The sequence below is a fragment of the Ursus arctos genome, unplaced genomic scaffold (genome assembly GCF_023065955.2).
Source record: "Ursus arctos isolate Adak ecotype North America unplaced genomic scaffold, UrsArc2.0 scaffold_12, whole genome shotgun sequence".
NCBI classification, from domain to species: Eukaryota; Metazoa; Chordata; class Mammalia; order Carnivora; family Ursidae; genus Ursus; species Ursus arctos.
The window spans coordinates 25,834,617-25,858,323 of NW_026622786.1; the positions used below are offsets into that span (position 1 = coordinate 25,834,617).

The 23,707-nt window shown below is 35.8% G+C and overlaps 1 protein-coding gene across 2 annotated transcripts in view; it reads left to right on the forward strand.

Moving 5' to 3' along the window:
• Positions 1 to 23,707, forward strand: part of DPYD (dihydropyrimidine dehydrogenase) — a 788,803-nt gene that overhangs the window by 637,892 nt on the left and 127,204 nt on the right. For both annotated transcript variants that reach the window (XM_026497557.4, XM_048220250.2), the window contains exon 19: positions 5,318 to 5,460. In XM_026497557.4, coding sequence (XP_026353342.2) covers positions 5,318 to 5,460 — 143 coding nt within the window. The remainder of the gene's footprint in view (positions 1 to 5,317; positions 5,461 to 23,707) is intronic.

The window sequence follows — 23,707 nt, forward strand, 5'->3', positions numbered from 1 at the left end:
CTTTTAGTACTTCAGTTTCCAGTTGAATTATGCTAATTGTCTCAGAGGACTTTAATCCATGTGTAAAGATGTATTTTTAAATAGCTATGCTTCACATATTTATCAGTATATTAGGTTCATTAGCATTTTAAACTTGTTTTAGTAAAGCATAAATTTTTTGGTGCTTGACTTATGTGTATTTTAGTATTTTACAAAAATCAGTCTTTCAGCTCAAATCCTTGAAATTCTTGATTTGCTAATATTTTCTTTCTTCTAGATGATTTTAAAATTATTAACAATTAGGTAGGCAAAGTTCAATTTCTAATGAATTTATTATCTACTTAATTCATTGTATTTTAATTAATGTAAGCAAATTAAAACTACATTTTCTTTTTGTATACACAGTGAGCACGAGTGAGTATTATAACCCACTTTCTGTTTTATTGCCAGCTAGGGCTATTATCAGGGAGTTTATTGTGGACTTAGCTCTAACAATTAATTGTGCAACAGTAGCTATCCTAGGAGTGAAATGATTAGGGAAAAAACAAACAGAATTAAACTCAATTATTCAAAATTCCAGTTATCCAAAATTAGCATATGTTCCACACTATCCTGCCCATTAAAAATTCCTTTCTCTTCGAGGATTTAGTCATGCAAAGTAAAACTCTACCCTTTTCACCAATAAACTTGAGTTCTGAAGCTGTCATTAAAATCCTTGTATATTGGTTTAATGCTTGGACCTTTGGATTCTCAAAAAAAAAATCTTAAATATATTGATGACTGCCTTTGAGATTTTTGCCTTTGGAGTCAGTTAAAGTAATCTTACCAACGAGGTTATGACACTACCAAATGAGAGCGGTTAGGAGAGGGGGGAAAGAGGGTGGATGTGTGTTTCAGGGGATATCGAGTTCTACCATCATAGACATCATGCTTTTGTCTCTAATTAAAAAAAAAATTAATTGCATTGCTAAATACACAGCAGAAAGATAGCAGGCACTGTCAACATAAACTGAATGGATGCTCCCTCTGAAATCAATTGTCCTTGTAGGTAGTACAGATCAGAAGAGCAAACACCTGTATAGTTTTTACCCTGTGCTAGCCCTTTATATATATTAAATAATTTAATCCTCAAAAAAAACTCTATGAAGTTGTGATTGTAATTTTATTATTTTATGGATGAAAAAAACAGAGGTACAACGAGATTAAGAAATTTTCAGAGTCACATAGCTTGCTGGTAGTGGAGTTAGGATTTGAACCCTAGCAGTTGGCCCTGTTGTCTGTCTGATGCTGTAACTAGTTCATCCTCAAATTGCCTTCTTCCTAAAATTCATATTAATAGTATTTATAAAATGTATGATGCTTAAATGAATGTGAATTTTTCCTAATGGGTCATCTGTACAGAATAAATAATTGGATTCATATTATTTGACTTAAAACAGCCTCCTAAAATCATAGGGACTAGTGTTTTGGGTTATCTGTCATTGGTGACAACGTGGTTAGGACACAAACTGATTAACTGGGATCATTCTTGAGAGATTTTCAGCTTTAGTACAATTTTTTTAAAGGCATAGGTGTTTAATAGACATTTCTCGGATAGACAGATGGACAAATGAATGGATAAGTGAGGCCTGCATAAGGAAACTGATTCAATCACAATACCTTAATGCTTACATATCAATACATAGCACTATTGTTAATGGTAGCATTTTAAAATTGTTGCAATGATACTGGCAAGTGATACTATCATTTTCTTAAGAAGAAAAATCATCCAAATCAGATTGATTAACTTTTAAAAATTTATTTATTTATTTATTTATTTATTTTAAATTTTTTAAAATTTTCATCTCTTTTTTTATTATTAACATGTAATATATTATTTTTTCAGGGATACAGGTCTGTGATTAATCAGTCTTACACAATACACAGTGCTCACCATGACACAGATTGATTAACTTTTAATTAAAAAATCTCTGGCTTATTAAAATTTTTTTTTTTAGAATAGGAATCAATCCAAAAATGTTCTGTGAAGTTTCTCAGAGGAGATCTATGACTTCAGCACATTGATTAGCATTTCAAGATGTGATTCTAAGGAAGGCCTAGACTGATTAGATGTCAAAAGTTACAGTTCAGTCTAGTCCACCAGCTTTTCTAGTAGGCTGCTTTAGAACCAATCAGAGCTCTTGGCAGCAGTGTTGGAATGCCAGTTCATTTTTTGTTTGTTTGGTTGGTTGTTTAAACCTTCAGCTTGTTTCAAAATTTGGGAATTCAGACTGGCTTGACCCTGAGTGGAGCATTCCACACGGCTGGAACAGAATGACTTGATATAACTGAATTTCCCATTAGGCATCAGGTTCATCTGGCCATCCCATGTGGATGAGGGCTTAATTTAAATTGCATGTTCCCTATGAGTTCATTTAAGCTTATAGGATTTCAATTTCTTGATTTAAACCTTGTCATTTTCTTATAGATGGAGTCCACATTCAATTCCTTAAGCCTCTCAAACTGGCTTCTTCCTCCCTGGGCTTTGATCTAGAATCATTAATTACTGTAGCAGTGACAAAATGGTAAAAATCCTTATCAAAATAGCTGTGATCCTGGAAATATTTATGTGTTTTCATTGACATGTGTACAACTCTGTATAGTATTGATATATGTGTTTTCCTTATTCTGAAACTTTTATTTTTATCTTGAACCTATTATTTCTTTATTCCTGTCATTTTAAAACTAAAAAGAAATTTCTATATAGCAATTTAGAAAGATCCTTTTATATACTTTTAAAAGATTTCCTTCCAGAAACCTTTCAGGGTAGATAAAAGTCATTTTTAAAAGCTGTTCCCCATAAAAATGCTCTCTGAGAACAGGTAGATTATATTTCATATTAAATCAGTTGAGTTACAAAGAAAACTAATCAAATGGAACTTATAATGGAAATAAAAACTGAATTTACTGTTACGCAGTAACAGAAGGACCCATTTCTTCATTTTTGGATCACATTTCCTGAGAGAACATAATTACTCTTAATTTTTAAGAAGATGCCTTTATTAGTTTGAAAGGTTTTCACGTTCATTAGGTAGATTAGAAAGTCTTAGAAAAGAAAGAAAAACATGAAATAGAAAATGTCTTATTGACCTAATTGAACATCTTCAAATGCCACTGAGGATTTGCTGGTGTTTTTTAACACCTGTGTAATAATGTTGCCCTTTAAATGTAACTGGTTAAATTTTCAAAGCTGTGTTCTGGGATTTTGCCATTTGATGTCCATTAATATCAATTGGAATATGTGGCCAAATCCCTGTGTACCACTTTGAAATTTTATCCCTTAGTGTTAATGATAGTCTTCTAACAGTGCAGTTAGAAATAAATTATTTATCTGCTTAGCTCAGATTTCCTTTACTCTCTAGGGTCAACTAAATAAGAAAAAAAAAAAAATCCCAGTGTTTATCACTTCAAAGTAACATGTGTGTAAAGAAGCCATCAGCTTGGTATGTATTGAACATATCTGTTATATTATGCAGATAGATATATGTCACTCTAAAAGATTTATTTAAATTACAGATTTCCTTTAAAATGCTTTTCTTTAACTTTTATTCTTACTCAGATTTCTTTTTAGTACAGCTAAAGATTTGTACATATAAGCGTGTATGTGGGTGTCAGTGTGGGTGTGTATTCTTGCTGTGCATTCTTCTGTCTACTCTGTTACCTTCTCTACCTCTCAAACAGATGAAGAAGTCACTGATAAACACTTTGAAGTAGAAATAGGATCTTGACGTTCAGTTTCTTTCTTTTTTTTTTTTTTAAGATTTTATTCATTTGACACAGAGAGAGCCAGTGAGAGAGACAGCTAGTGAGAGAGAGACAAGCAGGGAGAGTGCGAGAGGAAGAAGCAGGCTCCCAGCAGAGTAGCCTGATGTGGGGCTCGATCCCAGAATGCCGGGATCACGCCGAAGGCAGACGCTTAATGACTGAGCCACCCAGGTGCCCCTGACGTTCAGTTTCTAATTCGTCCTAACTTACTGCCTTGTATTTCGGTGTCCATTATGGAATTCTGAAATGTCAGCATTGAACGTTCTTGACCGAGAAACATTAATATCCAGAGGAAAATTTTAAGGTGTGGGAGCAATAGGAACAAACATTTCCACAAACATTTTTGGTGTTAAATGCAAAAACATCAGTTACCCATAATTTAATATCTTCTGAAATGGATGTGAGCAGGATAAAAAGAAGTCCACTAATTTCAAGGAAAATTCTTTGTGCTTCCTCAAAGTGAACCCTCCCATAAATACATAGTGATAATGCTGGTGAAGATGCTTGTGGTGGTGGAGGTAAGGGTAAAGTGCTCACCACATAAGGTTGAATTTACCAGTTGCTTATTTGTGTTTTTGAGGCAATGTCAGATTCTTGGCCAAATGGAACTATTTTCAGTTCAGAAAATACCTTTGAAGAACAATGGCTTATGACTCCACACCAGAAATACCAAATTATATTCCAATCTGATGAAAACATTAGTTTACTTCAGGATATGTTAACCTTGAGCGTTGAAAGCAGCTTTAATACAGTATAATCATTTTAAAAATGACCTGCAAGTGTTCTGTCCATCCATGAAGTTTTTATTATGATTAGGGAATAATATATTGGTAATAACTGGCTGAGTGAAGTATAAAAATTAAGCACATACTCTTTAATTACTGAATTCTAGTAAATGGTCTTTACCTTGGTGGAAACTTTCTAATGTATGAAAAATTCGATTAGGCTCACTATATTTCATCAAATTGCGAGTAATACATGTAAAAAGCAATATGGAATCTGTAAATTCATCAGCACCTTGCTTGTTTTCACAGTATCTCTATTCACACCAGCTGCTTTGTACTTAGTGGAAACATAACAGAGCTGTATGTCTATTTATGCACTGTATGTGATTGTTTTTCTCTTTCAAAATCTGCTGTTCCTTGTTCTTTTTAAAACAGATGCTTGAATATTCCATATAATCTTTTACACATTACTGTATATCAAATTGTATTATGCATGTATTTTATGCAGGAGTTCTAAAGTTGCTATATCCACTTGCATAACACATTTCCTTGCAAGAATAGCATCAAGATTCTTAAAATAAATACACATCCATTTACAAATTAACATACTTTAAAACATGGCAATGTATATGTATCTCTCTCTTTCTCTCTCTCTCTCTCTCTCACACACACACACACACACATCTTAAGTAAAGATAAAGAAAATTGACTTTTGTCTAGTAGAGCATTACCATTACACAATAATGAGTATAAGGCAGTATGCTCAAATGGTCATTATGCTAACCATTGATTATTCTCATTTTCTGTAGGCACAGCAATTAGACCTATTGCTTTGAGAGCCGTGACCTCCATTGCTCGTGCTTTGCCTGGATTTCCCATTTTGGCCACTGGTGGAATTGACTCAGCTGAAAGTGGTCTTCAGTTTCTCCACAGCGGAGCCTCAGTCCTCCAGGTAGTACTTGTGTTTGCCCCTTCAGAAACCTCCGTCTAACACACCTAGTGTAAATCATGTGACAACAAATATATTTTTGTAGGGTCTCCTGAGAAAGAGACAGTGTGGGATTAAAATGGCAGCATTCATTAAGTTTCTATTGTGAGTCGAGAACAAACCTGAAGTTTATTTCCTGTCTTAGTTAGGGCTTACAAACCCTCTATCTTTTGAAAATATATTCACTTATCTCCCTTTTCCAAAATAAATGAAAACAGGTACCAAAATGCATACTGTAGAACTGGGGGGAAAAAAACAAATACACAAAGAAATCTGGGTAAAACAAGTTTGAAAAATAAATGAAGTCATGGGTAAGGTGAATATACAAAATCTATGCCATAAGATACTGGAGGGATTAGCACATTTGACTCTGAACTTCCTGGCAGCCAAAGCAAGGAAATTATTGGTTTCATAACTTTCAAAATTATAATATAAATTGATTATTCAACTTCTTGTGGTACAGAGCTGAGAGAAATTCTTCCATTACTGTCATAAAGGGACACTTTGAGATGTAGTACATTATACTCTTAATAGCATTCCTACATATAATTTTTTACTTATTAGTTATACACTTGCTTATTATGTTGCTCAAAAAAGGCCCAGTATAGTGCCTTGGCACATTATAGCATAAACATTTCTCTGAGGCTAGATATGCAGATTTGGATGGTCTGACTTGACCCAGGGATAAACTTTTCATATGATGACTAGACTGTGACATCTCAGGTAATACTCCATTAATATGGATTCTTACCTACCTAACATTGAATGAAATTAGGAAGTATAGAGTTTACCTTCACTTATATTCTCTGGAGAACAAATACCTTGTGACAATCAGAGTTAACGTCCTTTTACAGAATACAATCTCAGGTGGAAATAATATGTATCAGAACGCTAATAGAAGATATACAGAAGAACCAAATGGAAAATTTCAATAAAAATCATAATAACTAAAATATAAAACTCAGTTAATGGGCTTAACAGCAGAATGGAGAAAACAGAAGAAAAAATCAGTGAAGTAGAAGAGACAGAGCAACAGAACTTAACCAATCTGAACAACAGAGAGAAAAAAGACCGAAAAAAAAAATGAGCAGAGCCTCAGGGAACTGTGAGACTGTAACAAAAGATCTAACATTCAAAGGAAGGGTCACAGAAGGAGAGGATGACAAAGAAATAATGTTTGAAAACTTCCCCATTTTCTGTAAAAGGCAAAATCTTGTAGATTTAAGAAGTTGAATGAAACTCAAATATGATAAATCTAAAGAAATCCATACCAGGGCACCTGGGTGGCTCAGTCAGTTAAGCTTCTGTCTTTGGCTCAGGTCATGATAACAGGGGTCCTGGGATCGAGTCGCAGCATGCTCCCTGCTCAGCAAGGAACCTGTTTCTCTCTCTCCCTCTGCCTGCTGCTCCCTTTGCTTGTGCTCTCTCTCTCTCTTTCTCTCTCTCAAATAAATAAATAAAATCTTAAAAAAAAAAAGATATACTTAGGATGGTTATACCCTTGAATTTAGAACTTTAGCTTTGCATTTGAATGGGGTGGAGAATGTGCACTATTTCTGTGCCCCTTCCATTGTAACTGAATTTCACCCTGTTTTCCGCTCCCTAGTTCTGGGTTAATCTAACCTTTCATTTTCTATACTTCTGGGCTTCTGAATATTATTAGAGAAATTCAAGTAACTCTGCCAATTGGATTTACTTCAAGTTCACAGTGTTTAATGTCTGCTGGGCCTTGGGTGCTAGTCAGCATCTGTTTTCATTTATCTTTTAAAAACATCCATATCAAATTCTCCCCAGCAGTTAGTTCAGATCTTTTGCAGACACCTCTAGGTAGATCACCCTCCATCATCACCCTCTATTTCTCTGTTGCCATTTGTTTCCTAGCTCTTATCACCCAATTCTGTCCCCTTCTCTGGTTCTATAATATTTCTCTTGAAGAGCTCATCCACTTATGTATCTTTGGGTGGAGTACTGTCAAATCTACCTTTCCAGTTATTTCTACTCAGAAGTGAAGTACATACTGACAAAATGCATTTTTTACAAGATGTGATGAGACAAATGAAATGTATTTAAGTATCGGGGGGTGGTGGTGATACCCTGGTGGTAGAAAGAGAAGTATTGGGTATAGAGATAGTGACATAAATGTTTTGATCCTGATCTTCTTGATACACACACATATATTCACTACTGGAATAAGGATTTAGTCAGTAATTTCAAATTCAGCTTTAAATAAATTCAACAGCTATGACCTTATATGCGACGTTAGAAAAGGTACTGACATTTCAAAATGGAAAGCTAAAATATTTTCATAAGTTGGATAAATGTGATAGTACATGCCTTCCTTGTTAATCATCGTGCATCACAGAGAATCATTTGCACGTTTGTTCATTTAATAATTTTTTTTTTAAAGATTTTATTTTTTATGTGACAGAGAGACAGCCAGTGAGAGAGGGAACACAAGCGGGGGAGTGGAAGAGGAAGAAGCAGGCTCACAGCAGAGGAGCCTGATGTGGGGCTCGATCCCATAACGCCGGATCACGCCCTGAGCCGAAGGCAGACGCTTAACCGCTGTGCCACCCAGGCGCCCCCATTTAATAATTTTTTATTGAGAACCTACTACATGCCCAGCACTGTTCTAGGAATTTGAAATTCTTCTGTGAATAGAACAGGCAAAAGTCCATTACCTCTGGGGCTTACATTTTCATGAGGGAAGAAACGTAATACATAATAAATATGATCATAATAAATATGAACCATAAGTGTATTTGGTATATAAGATGATAAGTGCTATGAAAAAAAAGAGGCCTTATTGAAAAGGTAACAATTTATAAATAATTGGAGATACTTAATCAGGGAAGGAAAATACTTCTGTTGTCACATCACTTGTTTAAATGTTTAATTGAGAGCTAACTGAAATATAAAAATCACAAAATATTCTAGATCACCCTGCAGTTTATAAACAGAAATGCCTTTTAGGGTTTCAGGTTGCATTTTAATGGGTAATTTTTGAAGTCTTCTTACCATTTCTAGGGATGTATCATTTCTCAGTGGCACTGTTCATTTCTATTATCTTATTCTGTAACTTGCTCTGACAAGGATGTTAACATTTCAGTGGTGAAACATCCAATACTCTACCTTCGAACTGCTTCAGTGAATGTTGAATATAAAAACTAAGGAATTAGCTAGAGAGGAATTTGGGTTCCAGATCATTTCCCTAGTACATCTTTGGAGTGAAAATGACTATTACCACAGAACCAGATACAATACTGTGGCCAAGAAATAAGGTTCAGAACCGATTATGGGTTTGTGTTCTTGGTAGCTGCTCTTATAATTTTGTCAGTCAACTAAACTGACTTCTAATTTATTTATGCAAACTCTGCTGTGTTTGAAATATGAGTTTTCTTCTTACTTGATAGGCTTTCACTAGTCAGCATATGCAAGTGAGAGCTCTAAAAAGATGAAAATTAATAGTAAATTTCAGAGACTGAAATTTATAAATAACTCCTTGTTAAATTATGTTCTCAAACTCTTCATGAACTCTTGAGGTCTTAAAATCTTTTGGGGGTTACTCTGAAGAAAAGAAGTTTGCTTCTGGCTGCCCACTGTTTATTCATGAAGAGGATAGTGAAGGGATAGATCTCATCACAGAATGTTCAATCTCCTCTATTGTATATAGATAGAGAATATAAGTAGTATGCTACATTTTTTTTTACTGAATGACTCTGGGTTTCTAGAGTTTAATTTAATGATATTGCCATTACAATTGAATCTGCTAAGAACTGATTCAGGACATCAGAAATTATAGGAAGCCATCAGTTCATTCATGTACAATTATGACCTGTGCCTTCACTGAGATTGTATGGGTGGGTTCTTTTAATCCCATTTCTTTGGTTAGGGTTTGTCACTGAACTTAATAGAAAATCCTGAAATACAACAGGAAGAGGGACCATAGTGGGCTTTGACTGTGAAGAGTCATGGTCACGTGATGGACACTCACTAAACGTGGACGACCAAATCAATCCTTAACAATAATCAAAGCTGCTCTAATGGAACTAGTTCGAGCTAAATTTTTTTGTGTGGAATTTTTTAATGTGATCAGGAGATATATTATTTTATTAAAATGAGGCAAAAAGAAGTAATTGAAGCAGACAGTGACACCAGTTCCACATGAGTGCTGATGCATTACCGACATTCTCTTGTGATCATAACACACAAGAAGACTTCAGTGCTTTGTTCTCTTGATGGGGGTCTTGAGGTGATAAAAATTTTGCACGCTATATTCTAAATTTTTATTGAGTAGGTGGGAAAGAGTTATTCAATGATTTCTTATTTTTTTCTTCCATCTTCATTCACTTTAAAGCCAGGCTACGATATATGAAAGAAGAATAGTTGATACCATTCAAAGTTATTTTAAATGGCATCAGAACTGTTTCACATCGCTAGTTAAAATAGACATATTTTTCTTTCCACTATGCAGTTTCTTGTTTCCTAGCTTTAATGAGTGTTTCGTTTACAATTTTAAGAACAATATGCAAGCGGGTATTGAAAAAAATAGAAACTCTGTATTTTCAGAGTACTATATAAGAAAAAATATGCTCTTAGTATCCCTTCAATGAAATTCCAATTACCGTGTCAATTATTACATTATTTTAAATTACTTAATGGATGGTTACTTTTAATGGAAGAGATTTTAATTTTTGAAAAGCATCCTGATTCCAGTGCAACAATGTTGTTTATAAGCAAATAGAAGAAATTAAATGGAAACCTGTTAGGCCTTTGAATGACTGCGCACTCTCCACTTGATAGAAAGATTAACATCTAAATTCAAAGGAAATTAATTGAAATTAAGGCTAATCTTTTTGAAAGACAGTTTTACCACAAGAAAAAGTAACAGTATCACACGGTGACTGTTGTTTGTGAGAAAATAACCATGTGTTAGCCAAGATGTTTGCAGATACAGCCATATGAAGTTTCTGATCTTGTATAAACTTCTTTGGCTAAAGCTTTTTTCCCAACTCTGACTAGATCCTTTATGTTGTCTGCTCCTTTATGCGTTGTATGCAGAGATATGGTAAACTACTAGTTACATTTCTTGGTCAAAAAAATCTTCATATTCCTGACCAAAGTTTTAAACTACTATTTATCCTTTTATTCAGTTTTTTTTTTAATCCCAGTTGTTTAGATATTCTTATGTTACTTATTATTTTCCAAACATTATATTTTCTTTGTTGCTTTTCTCTCAACCTTTCGAATTTATCAGTAGCATTCAAAATGACTTGTGATTGGACATAACTGATATATTTTTTAAAGACTTTATTTATTTATTCGACAGAGACAGAGAGGGAACACAAGCAGGGGGAGTGGGAGAGGAAGAAGCAGGCTCATAGCGGAGGAGCCTGATGTGGGGCTCGATCCCATAACACCAGGATCACACCCTGAGCCAAAGCCAGACGCTTAACCGCTGTGCCACCCAGGCGACCCATGACATAACTGATTTTTTAATAACCATCCCATAACTCGTCCATCCAAATGACTATAAGAAATAGTCACTTCGGGAGGTAATGTATTGTGAATACCATCAGTAACTTCTCTTCATACTTTGAGAGTGGATTTGATTTCCTGTAAACAAAGCTAAAGAGAGCCAAGTTGAGTGAACAAAGTTGTCTGTTTAACTGAGATATACAAAGTCATGTGTCCCTTTTTCTGGCAATTCATAAACTGACTTTAATAAACAGCTCAAAAAGAGGTGTTACAAAATTCTTCTGAGCAATGCCAACATCTACCAAGGTGGTTGTTTTGAAAAAGCCACAGTCATTTGGACAGGTATAATTGTGTATTTGTTTAAAAATCTACGTCAGTGTTTTATGGACTCTAGTACTAAGTTAGGTTTCAGAATTCAGACTGTATAAAGATTTAGAAAGATCTATGCTATAGCAATTTTATGGTAAAGATTATTAATGATCTGATGAATATTACCTTCTGTTTTTCAAAACGTCTTTTCCAGTTATTAATTCATTTAACTCTTACAAAGCTATAGGCATAATAGTAAGCATTTTTAACCCATTTTACAGATTTTCAAGTTGACAATTTCCTTGAGTTGATTTCATCAATTGGCTAACCCAGTAGGATTAGAAACCATGTTTCCTGATTTCTGCTCAATGATTTGTCTCTGCATCCCCTGCCATCCATGTTACTGTGCTTGAGAAATATGCTAGCAAAATAAAAGAGAAATTCATCATAAACACGTGCATGCTCACTCTGTCCTTTACTTATTAACGGATGACTCATTCTCGATTCTTGTACTACACCCATGCAGAGTTTACCCCAATCCTACCATTTTACAGGTGAACTCCTTGTTCTTTGTTAAATAATTATTTTCATCATGATAAGTGTACTCTTTAATCCCTGTCACCTATTTCACTCATCCCCTCACATACTACCCCTCTGATAACCATAAGTTTGTTCTCTGTAGTTAAGAGTCTGTTTTTTGGTTTGTCTTTCTCTCTTTTTCCTTTGGTCATTTGTTTTGTTTCTTAAATTCCACATATGAGTGAAATCATATGGTATTTGTCTTTCTCTGACTGACATGTTGCTTAACATTATACTCTGTAGTTCTATCCATGTTGCTGCAAATGGTAAGATTTCATTCTTTCTATGGCTGAATAATATTCCATTGTATGTATATACCACTTCTTCTTAATCCATTCATCTATTTATGGACACTTGGTCTGCTTCCATTGTTTGGTTATTGTAAATCATGCTGCAATAAACATAGGGGTGCACGTATCTCTTTGAATTAGTGTTTTTGTATTTTGGGGTAAATGCCCAGTAGTGTGATTACTGGATCATAGAGTAGTTCCATTTTTAATTTTTTGAGGAAACTCCATACTGTTTTCCACAGTGGCTGCACTAGTTCGCATTCCCACCAACAGTGCAAGAGGGTTTATTTTCCTCCACATCCTTGCCAACATTTGTTTCTTATATTTTTTATTTTAGCCATTCTGACAGCTGTGAGGTGACATCTCAATGTAGTTTAAGTTTTTATTTTAATTCCAGATAGTTAACATAAAGTGTTATATTAGTTTCAGATGTACAGTATAGTGATTCAACAATTCCATACTCTCATTGTAGTTTTGATTTGCATTTCCCTGATGATGAGTGATGTTGAGCAACTTTTCATCGTCTGTTGGCCATCTGTATGTCTTCTTTGGAGAAATGTATGCTCATGTCTTCTGCACATTTTTTGATTGGGTTATTTGTTTTTTGAGATTTTGAGTTGTATCAGTTCTTTGTATATTTTGAATACTAACCCTTTATTGGATATGTCATTTGCAAATATCTTTTCCCATTCAGTAGGTTGTCTTTTAGTTTTATTGATTATTTTCTTCACTGTTCAGAAACTTTTTATTTTGATGTAATCCCAGTAGTTTGTTTTTGCTTGCATTTCCCTTGCCTCAAAAGACATATCTAGAAAAATGTTGTTATGGCCAGTGTCGTAAACAGGCCAGGGCTCTGTTTAAGGATTTTTATAGTTTCAGGTCCCACATTTACTCTTTGCTAAATAATTTATTTCTGACTTCTTCAGTTTCCAAAGTTACGTTGAATTCTGATAAGTTTCCATGTGCTGAGCAAAGAACATGCTGAGATTTCTAAAGACTGGCAACGCAGGAGCTTCTGAGTTCTGTTCGAGGGAAATCTAGAAATCCAAATTCTTAAGTGGCATGAAACATGGAGGCAGAGTAACTTACAAAGTAGTTTCAGGACAAGTAAATAATATATATGTATGTATTACATATACATATACATATGTATGACTGGTACAATAGGAGATGATAAAGTTGGCTAATGACAAATATAAGATCCCGTCCTAGGGTGTAGAAACCTATTTATACATTTAAAATGGAGGTGACCATGGGAAAGAGAAGATTTTGTGGAAAGATTATAGAGGGTTTTACTTTAACAATAAGGTCAACACAAACAGCACAGTGATATAGCTTCCCCCAAAAACTGATATGATCTTAATTGCATCAGAAATATGATATCTAGAAAAAGGGAAGTGATGTCCCTACTGAACTCTCTTCAGATGACATCTTCGTTCTTCACATGAGGGGTGTCCACAATGTGCCAAGCACAGTTTTAGCCATGAAGAAACAAGGATGTTCGCAGACAACGGAGAATGCTCTCAGCAACCTTACATATATAACCTCCCTCAAAGGAGTGACAAGATAATTGAGTCCAGAGCAAATGAGTAAAAACAAGTCAGCCATTCAAAAGTCTGGGAGAACAGTGTCCTCCTGGCAAAAGGAAAGGCAAGAGCATAAATACAAAGTCCATAGGGTGCAAGGGTGAGAGCTGTCTTGCCCTGTTTCAGGACTGGCAAGGGGCCAGCAGATGTAAGGATGATAGGAGATACAGGTGCATAGGCAGAGGTGGATCTTGTAGGGCACTGTAGGCCATGACATTTAGTTGTTATTTTGTGTTTAATGGAAAACTGTTGAAGAGTGACAGTCTTTGTGTTTCTACAGGCTGACACCACACCCCTTTTCTCTCTATCTCCTCAGAGCCAGTAGCAAGTAAATGCCGATTGAGCCCTTTCTGCTTTGTACTTCCACGGTATTTTGTTCACTTCTTAATTAATGGTTTTTATCCTCCAAGATTTCAATTCCCTCTTCTTCTAAGGATATTGGCAGCCTCCTTCATCCTTGGTTAGTTGCCTTGCAAATAATGTTTTGATTATTCCCAAGGACAATGGCCCCCAAAAATGTGACTTTATCAACACAAACTGATCGCTTCTAGAGGAGACATATCTCTAAGTGCCTGGTTTGTTAATGGTAGAACACCATCATCAACTTTCTACACAAAAAAAGACTATTAAATTTTTTTTAAAGATTTATTTATTTATTTATTTGACAGAGATAGAGACAGCCAGCGAGAGAGGAAACACAAGCAAGGGGAGTGGGAGAGGAAGAAGCAGGCTCGTAGCGGAGGAGCCTGATGTGGGGCTCGATCCCATAACGCCGGGATCACGCCCTGAGCCGAAGGCAGACGCTTAACCACTGTGCCACCCAGGTGCCCCAAGACTATTAAATATTAATCCTAAAATCAGACTAATACAACTCCTTTTCCAGAATCGTTCAGTTCTATGATGTGCTTCATATATATGAACTTTTTCCCCAAGGATTCAGATTAGAATAGATTGTGCCATTCTAAGTTTTCGCTTACAAGAAAAGAATGAAAATACAGGGGGCGCCTGGGTGGCACAGCGGTTAAGCGTCTGCCTTTGGCTCAGGGCGTGATCCCGGCGTTCTGGGATCGAGCCCCACATTAGGCTCATCTGCTAGGAGCCTGCTTCTTCCTCTCCCACTCCCCCTGCTTGTGTTCCCTCTCTCGCTGGCTGTCTCTATCTCTGTCAAATAAATACATAAAATCTTTAAAAAAAAGAAAAGAATGAAAATACAGGCCGTGAAAAGACATTTCACAGTTGATTCCTCATAAGTGCCTACCTCCCTAAGAGTAGGTGTTGTCCCAATTCTTTACCACTTTTCTTAGTTATATTTTCGAAATGACACTGAATTATTAGCTTATGATAATAATGATGTTCCTGGGTTATGGCTACTCTTCCTTTTAAACGACTTCTGCCTGCTTTATACTTACTATCCTTATTTTAATAGGAACAAAACAGATTTAGATATCTTTCCAGGCTATTTTAAGACTGCTTCCTTTGATTTTTGAATACATTTTTATGTTTGGCAGCAGCAGTTTCTTTCTGCAATCATAACAAACCAAACCTTAGAAATTATTATCCTCCTGACACCTACATGCATGTGTATAGAAGTTTCATGTAAGTCTTATAGTAAGCCTCATATTTGGTCATAACCCCCACAATATATTCACAGCAAACTAGGCTCCCTGGAGTTACTTTCTTCTGAAGATTTCCAGTCATCATTTTAGTTGTGGTGCATTCTGATTTTACTCCAGTTTTCCTTTTTTTTTTTCCTCCTTCCTGTTGAGATACTCCTGATTTTCTTCCTAGCCCATTTCTAATGGAGCAGATTTTGGTCTGATTTCTAACCATCTTCAAAGATTAGAAAATGTGAAGATTAATTTATTCACTTTCTGATCTTGATGTGGGATGTTTCTAAGGCTGTGAGGGAGTAGAAAAGAGAAGGGAGGAAGACCCTGCTAGAAATAGCTGCACCACAGAATGGCTGGGGCTCTGGACCACTACTGTAACTGAGCTCTGGTAGCGACTTTAGAAAGACTAGTGGTATCTCTTTTTATTGAGGTAAGATGGAAGCTCACTAGTTCTGCCTTACGCCTCCATATCACTGCCTAGTTCACAGGTTTGGTTTTATCTTGCAAACTGAGGTTCTCAACTTCCTTGCTTGTAATGCTTTTATTTAATAAACTCTATTGTTGGTTCCTAGCGTTTTTCAAAAACCTCAGTTCATTCTAGTCTTGAATATTCTTAACAGTATTGTGTGCCGTTGTTATGTATCCAGAAGTGGTTGGATTGCCATGTATAGTGTGGTAGTTTAGAAGAGGAACTCTGAAGTTCTGCCCTCCTTTGCTCAACTGCCAGCCCCACCATTTAATGGCTGGATAAATTTGAGGTAATTATTTAAATCCTGTAAACTTTTGTGTATTCATCTATCAAAAGGAAGTTATAGTATCTATCTAATTGGGTTGTTATAAGGAAGAAGTGATATTTAATACGTTAAAGGGAATAACACAAATCAGAGTCCCAGTTCCTGGAGTGTCTCCTTCTTCCTCCAGCCACTCTGGGTCAGCTACTTTCTTGCCATCCATCAATGCCTGGCACATCAGGGAGACTTCAGCACCCTGGTGCAGCTCTTAAGATTCGTTGTAAAATGAATATCAACTGTGAATGTATCTGTCTCTAATTATAAACTCCTAGAAAAAAGAGTAACAGGATTATGTAATTCCAGTCATGCAATTGACATTTATTAAGGGTTTTTTGGTACAGATGATAATGATTTACTGAGAAATAAAGAATAAGCAAACAATTTGAGTGCACATTTAGTTTTGCAATATTAATTGTGAGTCTTGATGCAAATAATGATTACAAAAGAAATTATAGAAAAATATCAAAGTTCTTACAGGCCTAAAAACATTTTAGAAAGACTTTTATTGGAAATCACAACAACGTCTCCAATTTAGAAGTTTGGGAAACCAATGATAAGTTTAAGGTTTATGAGAAGTTGTAAAGGCAATTACTGTCAGGAAATCTCTTAAGTTCAGTGACTTCTAACAATTCAGAAACCAGGCTTAGGCTAGATAACCTGTCTAGCTTAGGAGCATAATCAAGTTTAACATTGAAAAACAAGCTTATGATTAGTTTCCCCAGATAGAATTAATATCCGTTAAGAGTTTGATGTAAACATGAGGAAAGATGGATTTTGTCAGAAATATTCTGTGCAAGTAAATATTTACTGGATTATTGCATCTTCCTCTCACATTTACACTCTTAAAAAAAATCTCTAGGGGCACCTGGGTGGCTCAGTCGGTTAAGCATCTGCCTTTGGCTCAGGTCATGTTCTCAGGGTCTTGGAACCAAACCCACCTCGGGCTCCCCATTCAGCAGGGAGTCTGCTTCTCTCTCTCTCTCTGCCCCCTGCTCGCTCTCTCTCTCCATTAAATAAATGAAACCTTTACAAAAAAAAAATCATCTCTGAAATAAACTCCTTATTTATATGTGAAAAGTTTATGTGAAAAAAAAATCTCATCATCAATGCTCCCAAAGAAAATGCTTTTAGGGGAAACTTGTGAATGTTTTATTGCAGACTACTCAACAAATTATAATTTCAGATAGAGGACCAAATGGTTCTCTGTTTTATCTAAGTGGAAAAAAAAATCATTCGAGAACTTGGCTCTCTAGAAATACATATCTGTGTATCATGTATGTGTTTTATAGCATCAAAGTTAGAGTTCAGTAGATTTCTAAAAGGCTTTTGAGACAGAGACATGAATTTTTACAGATTCTAATTACAAGTTAGAAGTCATCTCACTGTGGGAAATTAAAAATGGAGATAATTAGGGAAAATTCCAGTTGAAAGAAAAATGCATTATGGAAAAAGCAATAAAAGCACAAAAAATAGGAAAGTAAAATCACTTCTCAGTAGCTTCTATGATTCAATTGTAGATCAATAGTGTGTAGTTAATGCATTACCAGGAGAGCATTAATTTGCAATTACCACAGGTGATCTGATCCTCTGTGTTCTGTCCATTGACACAAATGACCTTTTGTTGAAAGAGATTTTGCAGTCATTATTTTAAATAGAGCAACAGAAAAGCAAAAGGAAAGTGTAGGTCACTTTCAGTCATAGGTATCTTACCTCACACAAAGTGGAAACCTTTGTAGTGCAGCCCCAAATAGTCACATTATGGAATATAATGAGCCTGAGCATGGGCATGTCTGTTTGCATACAGGATGGGTAGAACATGCACTCTATGGTGGTGGGTAAATTAATTCAAGGCAAAGCTACAAATGCCCTTGAATTAAGTAGAAAATAAAGTACCTTTGATAAACCTCTACAATGAAGGAAGATATGAGAGTTTTAATTCAACAGAATGGGTATTTCGTAACGCTTCTTTTCGATGCAAGCTGGGTCGCCTTTGAGGTAGAGAGTCTGATGCCCCAACAATGACACGTTCTTGAAAGAAAGCAGACGTCAGCTCTCTAGACACCATACTCCAATCATAGTCAGTGTGACAGGGACCCCCGTGGCCCTGTCCAGGGTCTGCTACACAGGCAGTGAATCAACTTTAGAACTGCCCACTAGGTACAGGAAGCCCGACAGGACTGCGTCTTACTATGCATGCTTCGACACAGTGAAAATGCATCGAACTGCTTGGAGTGAAATCCTAGCTCGGCTGCTCTTTAGCTATATGACCTTGGCTTTATTAGATGTGTGAACTTTTTATACTTCAGGTTTGTTATCTGAAAAGTAGGGTTTCATAGGACAGTTGTGAGGATTAAATGTTATCACCTGTAAAGCATTTCAAACGGTACCTGGAACACAGTACCCATAGATGTTAGATATTAATTATCATTGTCCTCATCGTCATTATCATCCCCCGCTAGGATTTTTATTCATTGACAAAGAATTTTCAAACAAAATTTACACCTTCCTATTCTAGCTTTGGACTAGCACGTGTCTTGGCTCAGGTTGATTGAAAACAAAGCCCGAGGAAAGGGCTGAGTGCTAATTTTTTGTCAGAAGGTAAAATCAGTAAAATCTAAGGAAGCTAGAGTAAGAGGAAATAGAGAAGAGACAGAGAAAGACGGAAGTTGAATACAAGATCATGCATTACTGGGCAGTCCACTGCTTCACAAGCTGTAAGAGATCCAGTCAGTTGGCCACATGGTACATCTCCAGAGAGACTAGATAGAAAATAGTGCCTCTGGACAGCCCATCACAGGGAAAAGGGATTTATCTGCCATTACTTTTGGCCTCTTCTCCCATTGGTTGGAGTTCATCCTTCTGGATTTGATTACCCTGTACAAGCCTGCTCCCACAACCTGCTGTGTGGCTCATTTTGGCACTTCATACAGGGTACTGGTCTCTTCTATATGTCTGGTTATCTAGCCTGTAGATTCATAGTGACAGATAACTTGTTATCTTGTAAGTTATCCAGTTAAAATTATAGGTAAATTCTGCCTCATACTGTGGAAAACCTACCTCCATATATCTTTTATCCATTGGCCCTACTTCTTCTTCTTAAAACTAGACAGACTATATCCATGTTATTTTTATAAAAGCATAGAATTTCAGAAATGGATAAAACCATGTCAGCATAGAGACAGTTAAATATTATATTTATGTTATCCTTATTATGTGTTTATGACTCTCCATAGTAACACAGGTAAGTGAAAATAGCATGCAATTTTATAATAATATTTTTACCGTACTACAACCTAAGTCACTTCATCCCCAGAATGAGACAGAGAAGGCTAAGAAGATGAGTAGTCTCAAAAATTGGCTTGCTGATAGAGAATAAAATGGGTACCCCAAGACTTCCTGAAACCTGGAGAAATTAGGACAGCATTGACCTCAGCATATAGAAGTGAGCCCTGCGTGTATCTGACAATTCAGGAGAAGTGCTACGAGAGACTTTCATAATGTTCTTTAAAAACTGAGTAGCATGTAGGCAAAACATCTTTTAAAGTTCTTAATCAGAAGTATATCTGGCAAGCAGATGGGACTTGTGCCTCTCTGGAGAAGTGTCTAAAATGGTCATTGATTTGAGAAGGGGGTATGTTATCCTTGGGCTCTCTCTCCATTCATTCCTTGGTCAGAAGCAGCAGTGATCCATTAATCATCCAAATAATCAAGCAAAGGGAAAAAGGAGACAAAGAAACAAATAGATGGAGTAAAGAAAAGGAAGGAAGAAGGTCCTTATTGTCAAGTAATTGAGAACTGAATGCAACTTTATAAGGGAAAACAACTTGTTTATACCAGCTCTCAGTTTTTTCCATGGAAATTTACTAATAAATGAAATCACTAAATCAGTCAGTCTAATTCCCATTTTTAACCGAAGTTGCCTGGTGGGCATTTGGAGTACTACCCATTCTAATTATTTGTAAGATCTGTGGTTTTTTTTACAGAAGATTTTTACAGATTTTGTAGATTTTTATAGCAGCTGGCATTCTAGTGCCTGGATGTTGCGATACCTATCTTAGACCAGCACATATATAAGGAACTGATAATTAAGAGAACATAAACAGCTTCTCAAAGCTTAACTGTAATCCAGAGCCAGGCTATAAGTATATTATAACTTTGCAAATGATAATGCCAAAACTATTATAATGGCTAATGCTTATATAGAGTTTACTATGTGCCAGATACTTTGTAAACTAGTAATTATATTGGTTCATTTATCCTCCAGTAATCCTGTGAGATAGATATTAGTATTGTCCCTCTCCTATAGCCAAGAATGTTAAATTAAAAGATAAGTGGCAAAGCTGTGATCTAAACTCAGGCAATTTGGCCTAGCATCTGATTTTTAACCACTATACTATGTTGACATTTTTGCCTACTAGAATGACTGTTATCAACAGACAGACAGTAATATGTGAGGTGAGGATGGGGAGAGACTGGAACACCCTCTTGTATTGCTTGTGGAAAAAACAACTACTTTGGAAAACAGTTTGGCAGTTCCTTCGAAAGCGAAATGTAAATTTACCATACAATCCAGAAATCTCACCTCTGAGTATCTCCCCAAGATAAGTAAAAACATATGTCCACAAAAAGACTGGTACACAGGCAGTCATGGCGGCATTGTTCCTAATACCCCAAAACTGAAGACAATCCAGATCCCCATCAGCTGATGAGCGGATAAACGAAATATGGTACATGTGGTTCATGCATACGATGGGATAGTATTCAGCAATAAAATGGACCGTTGCCATAACAACATAGATTGCTTTAGCATGGGTAAAAACCATGATGCTGAGTGAAGGCAAGCAGACACAAAATACCGTAATATTTGTATCGTATAATTCCATTTATATGAGATGATGAGAAGTGGCAAATCAAAAAGACAGAAGACAGACCAGTACTTGCCTGCAGCTTGCAGTCTAAGTGGGAGAGTGCCTGTAAAAGGCGCAGGGAACTTTTGGGTAATAGAAATATTTTAAAACTAGGTTGTGGTGATGGTTTCACAACTCTACAAATTTACTAAAAGTCATTGACTTGCATGCTTAGAGAAATTTTATGGTATTAAATTATGCCTTATAACGCTGCTTTAAAAAAACCCACACAATTAGAGAGAGATAGCTTAAGTACTGTATATAACAAAATTATTAAATATAAAAGTTTGAAATTTGGATTGAGGGATTCATAATGAAAAACCTGAAGGATAAACAAGACGGATATCAATAATGCTTAAAAGTTCTGTTTCTTTTTTTTTTTAATCTGTCTCTCTAATCTTACTTGAAAATGACATAATACCTTTTATAAGGATCCATTAATATTTATAGTATTATTAGTATCTCAAATGTAATCAAATTAAATAAATGTTTATGAACCCTGCCTAATTTAAAAGTAAGCACATTGAAATAAGTCTGCCTGATTAGGGCATCCTTGGTAGAGGACTTCCTGGATTTCTCAAATGTGTTTTATGCATTAAAGTATTAAGATTAGACTATTTTCTTACAAGTAAACATTGATCATACTTGGTATACATCCTTATATCTAAGTATTTTAATTTTTAAAATTATTTATCATTTAGGAAAAATTAAATAGATCAGAGGGAGATTGGCTTTGATGGTCTCAACATCTAACATCTGTTGAGAACTTCATTCATGAGGTTCATGTTATCAAACCTTGTTATAATGTCCATTTATTATGGCATTAATGGTTATTGAGTGTCTAATAGATCCCAGGCACAATAATAAGAAACAAACATGTAAGAAAAATGGCAAATAGTGGTAAGTACTATGCAGAGAATTTAAATTAGCAAATGTGCTAGTGACTGGTTGGCTGGGTTGTCTGGCTGGGAAAGTTCTTTGGAGAGGTGATATTTAAGCAGAGAACTGAATAAGATTCACCCAGCCATGTGAAAATATAGAAAAGAGCATTACAGGCAGACAGGGAAAAATCCTGATTGCAAAAATGAAGGCATGAATGGCAAAATAAAAGGTGTGCCTTTTTTGGGAGGACAGCATGTTCCAAAAAGGCCTTTCTGGCTACAGCAGAGGGCGTATGGGTAAGAGAGATGAGCGGGGACCAGATCACGCAGTACTTTATTCCAGCGGCTCCTATTTTGTTCAAAGCAAGATAAGACATCATTGGTTTTAAGCGGTGGTGAGATATGATCTAATTTATATTTTAAAATAATCCTTTTAGCTGTTGTATGGTTAATGAATTCAGGGATGGTCAGTAGTAGAGGGTGGAAACTATGGCAATCGTCCAGGTGAGAGATGATGATGGACTTGAATAACAAAAAGCAACGGACGTGGAGAGTGGGTAGATTCACAGTGTAGATTCGAAGTAGTGCAACAAGGCTTGCCGAGAGATTATAATTTTGTGAGCCAGAAAAATAAAGGAATGAGGAATGATTTTTAGCTTTTGGACTATTGGAAAAGTAGGTTGCAGGGAGTGGGGAAATTAAGAATTCTGTTCTGGCCGTGGTCAGGATGCCCGGGAGACACCAGTGGAGATGTCAGGTGGGCAGTTGCCTCTCCTTTTTTCGTATCCTATATTCCAGAGATGTGCCAAGCCTTCAAATGCATGTATAACCTAATGCTGATAAATGAGTGTATGTCTTCTCCCCCATTCCTTTCTGCTTCTTATGAATGCCTCACAGTGACTAGAAGAATCAGGCACAAAGTAGATACATGGATACATGCTCGTAGATAGATGCTGAGAAATGATGGGTGGATGTCTAGATCAGTGAACATTTAGAAATAGACAGTAAGCATCTGGGTATTGAATATTTCAGAGGCCAGTTTCATTTATCTCTTATCATTCTCAAATATATATTCCTGAAGCTGAGCTTAAGAGGATCATGAGTGTTAAAGGAAAAGATTACAAGAAATACAATTTACATCAAGTGTAGATTTTTAAATAAAGTAAACAAAAAGCCTAGAAAACATTACCCTTCAAAGGAAAAAAAATCCTAAATTTATTAGCCTTTAAAACCACATTAGTCCATTTCCCTAATTCATCATCTTCAGATATCCAAGAAATATTGCTTTTCTGCTGTGGTCAGATTTCCCACATGTTCAATGTTTTTATGACTTATGAGTCTCTGAAAACTCAAACCAGATTCTCCTGGTTGAAATATACATATTTCTAGTTAAACACCTCCTTTACTCTGTTCACTGATCCCACCCCACAAAAATCAGAGGAAAGAAAGACAATGATTGCTTTTGGCTTCTTTTATTTAAGCGGACTCATCTGAAAACCAAGAGGACCAAAGAACTTCTTGGAATTAAAAATTTGGGCATGCAAACATAAACCTTCATTATCCTCAAATCAATTATGCTGTGTTTGTAAGACAAAAGAAACTAATATGTCTAAGGATCTAAATATCAAACCTCTGTTTCAGATAGCTGGCTTAATCCCACAGTGATAGACACATCAGATATTATAATATTTAGCATATTTCCTCATGTGGAAAATGATAGGATTTCAGTTGTCATGCTTTAAGGGCATGAGCCGTAATCTCATTATCATCTCCCTAAATC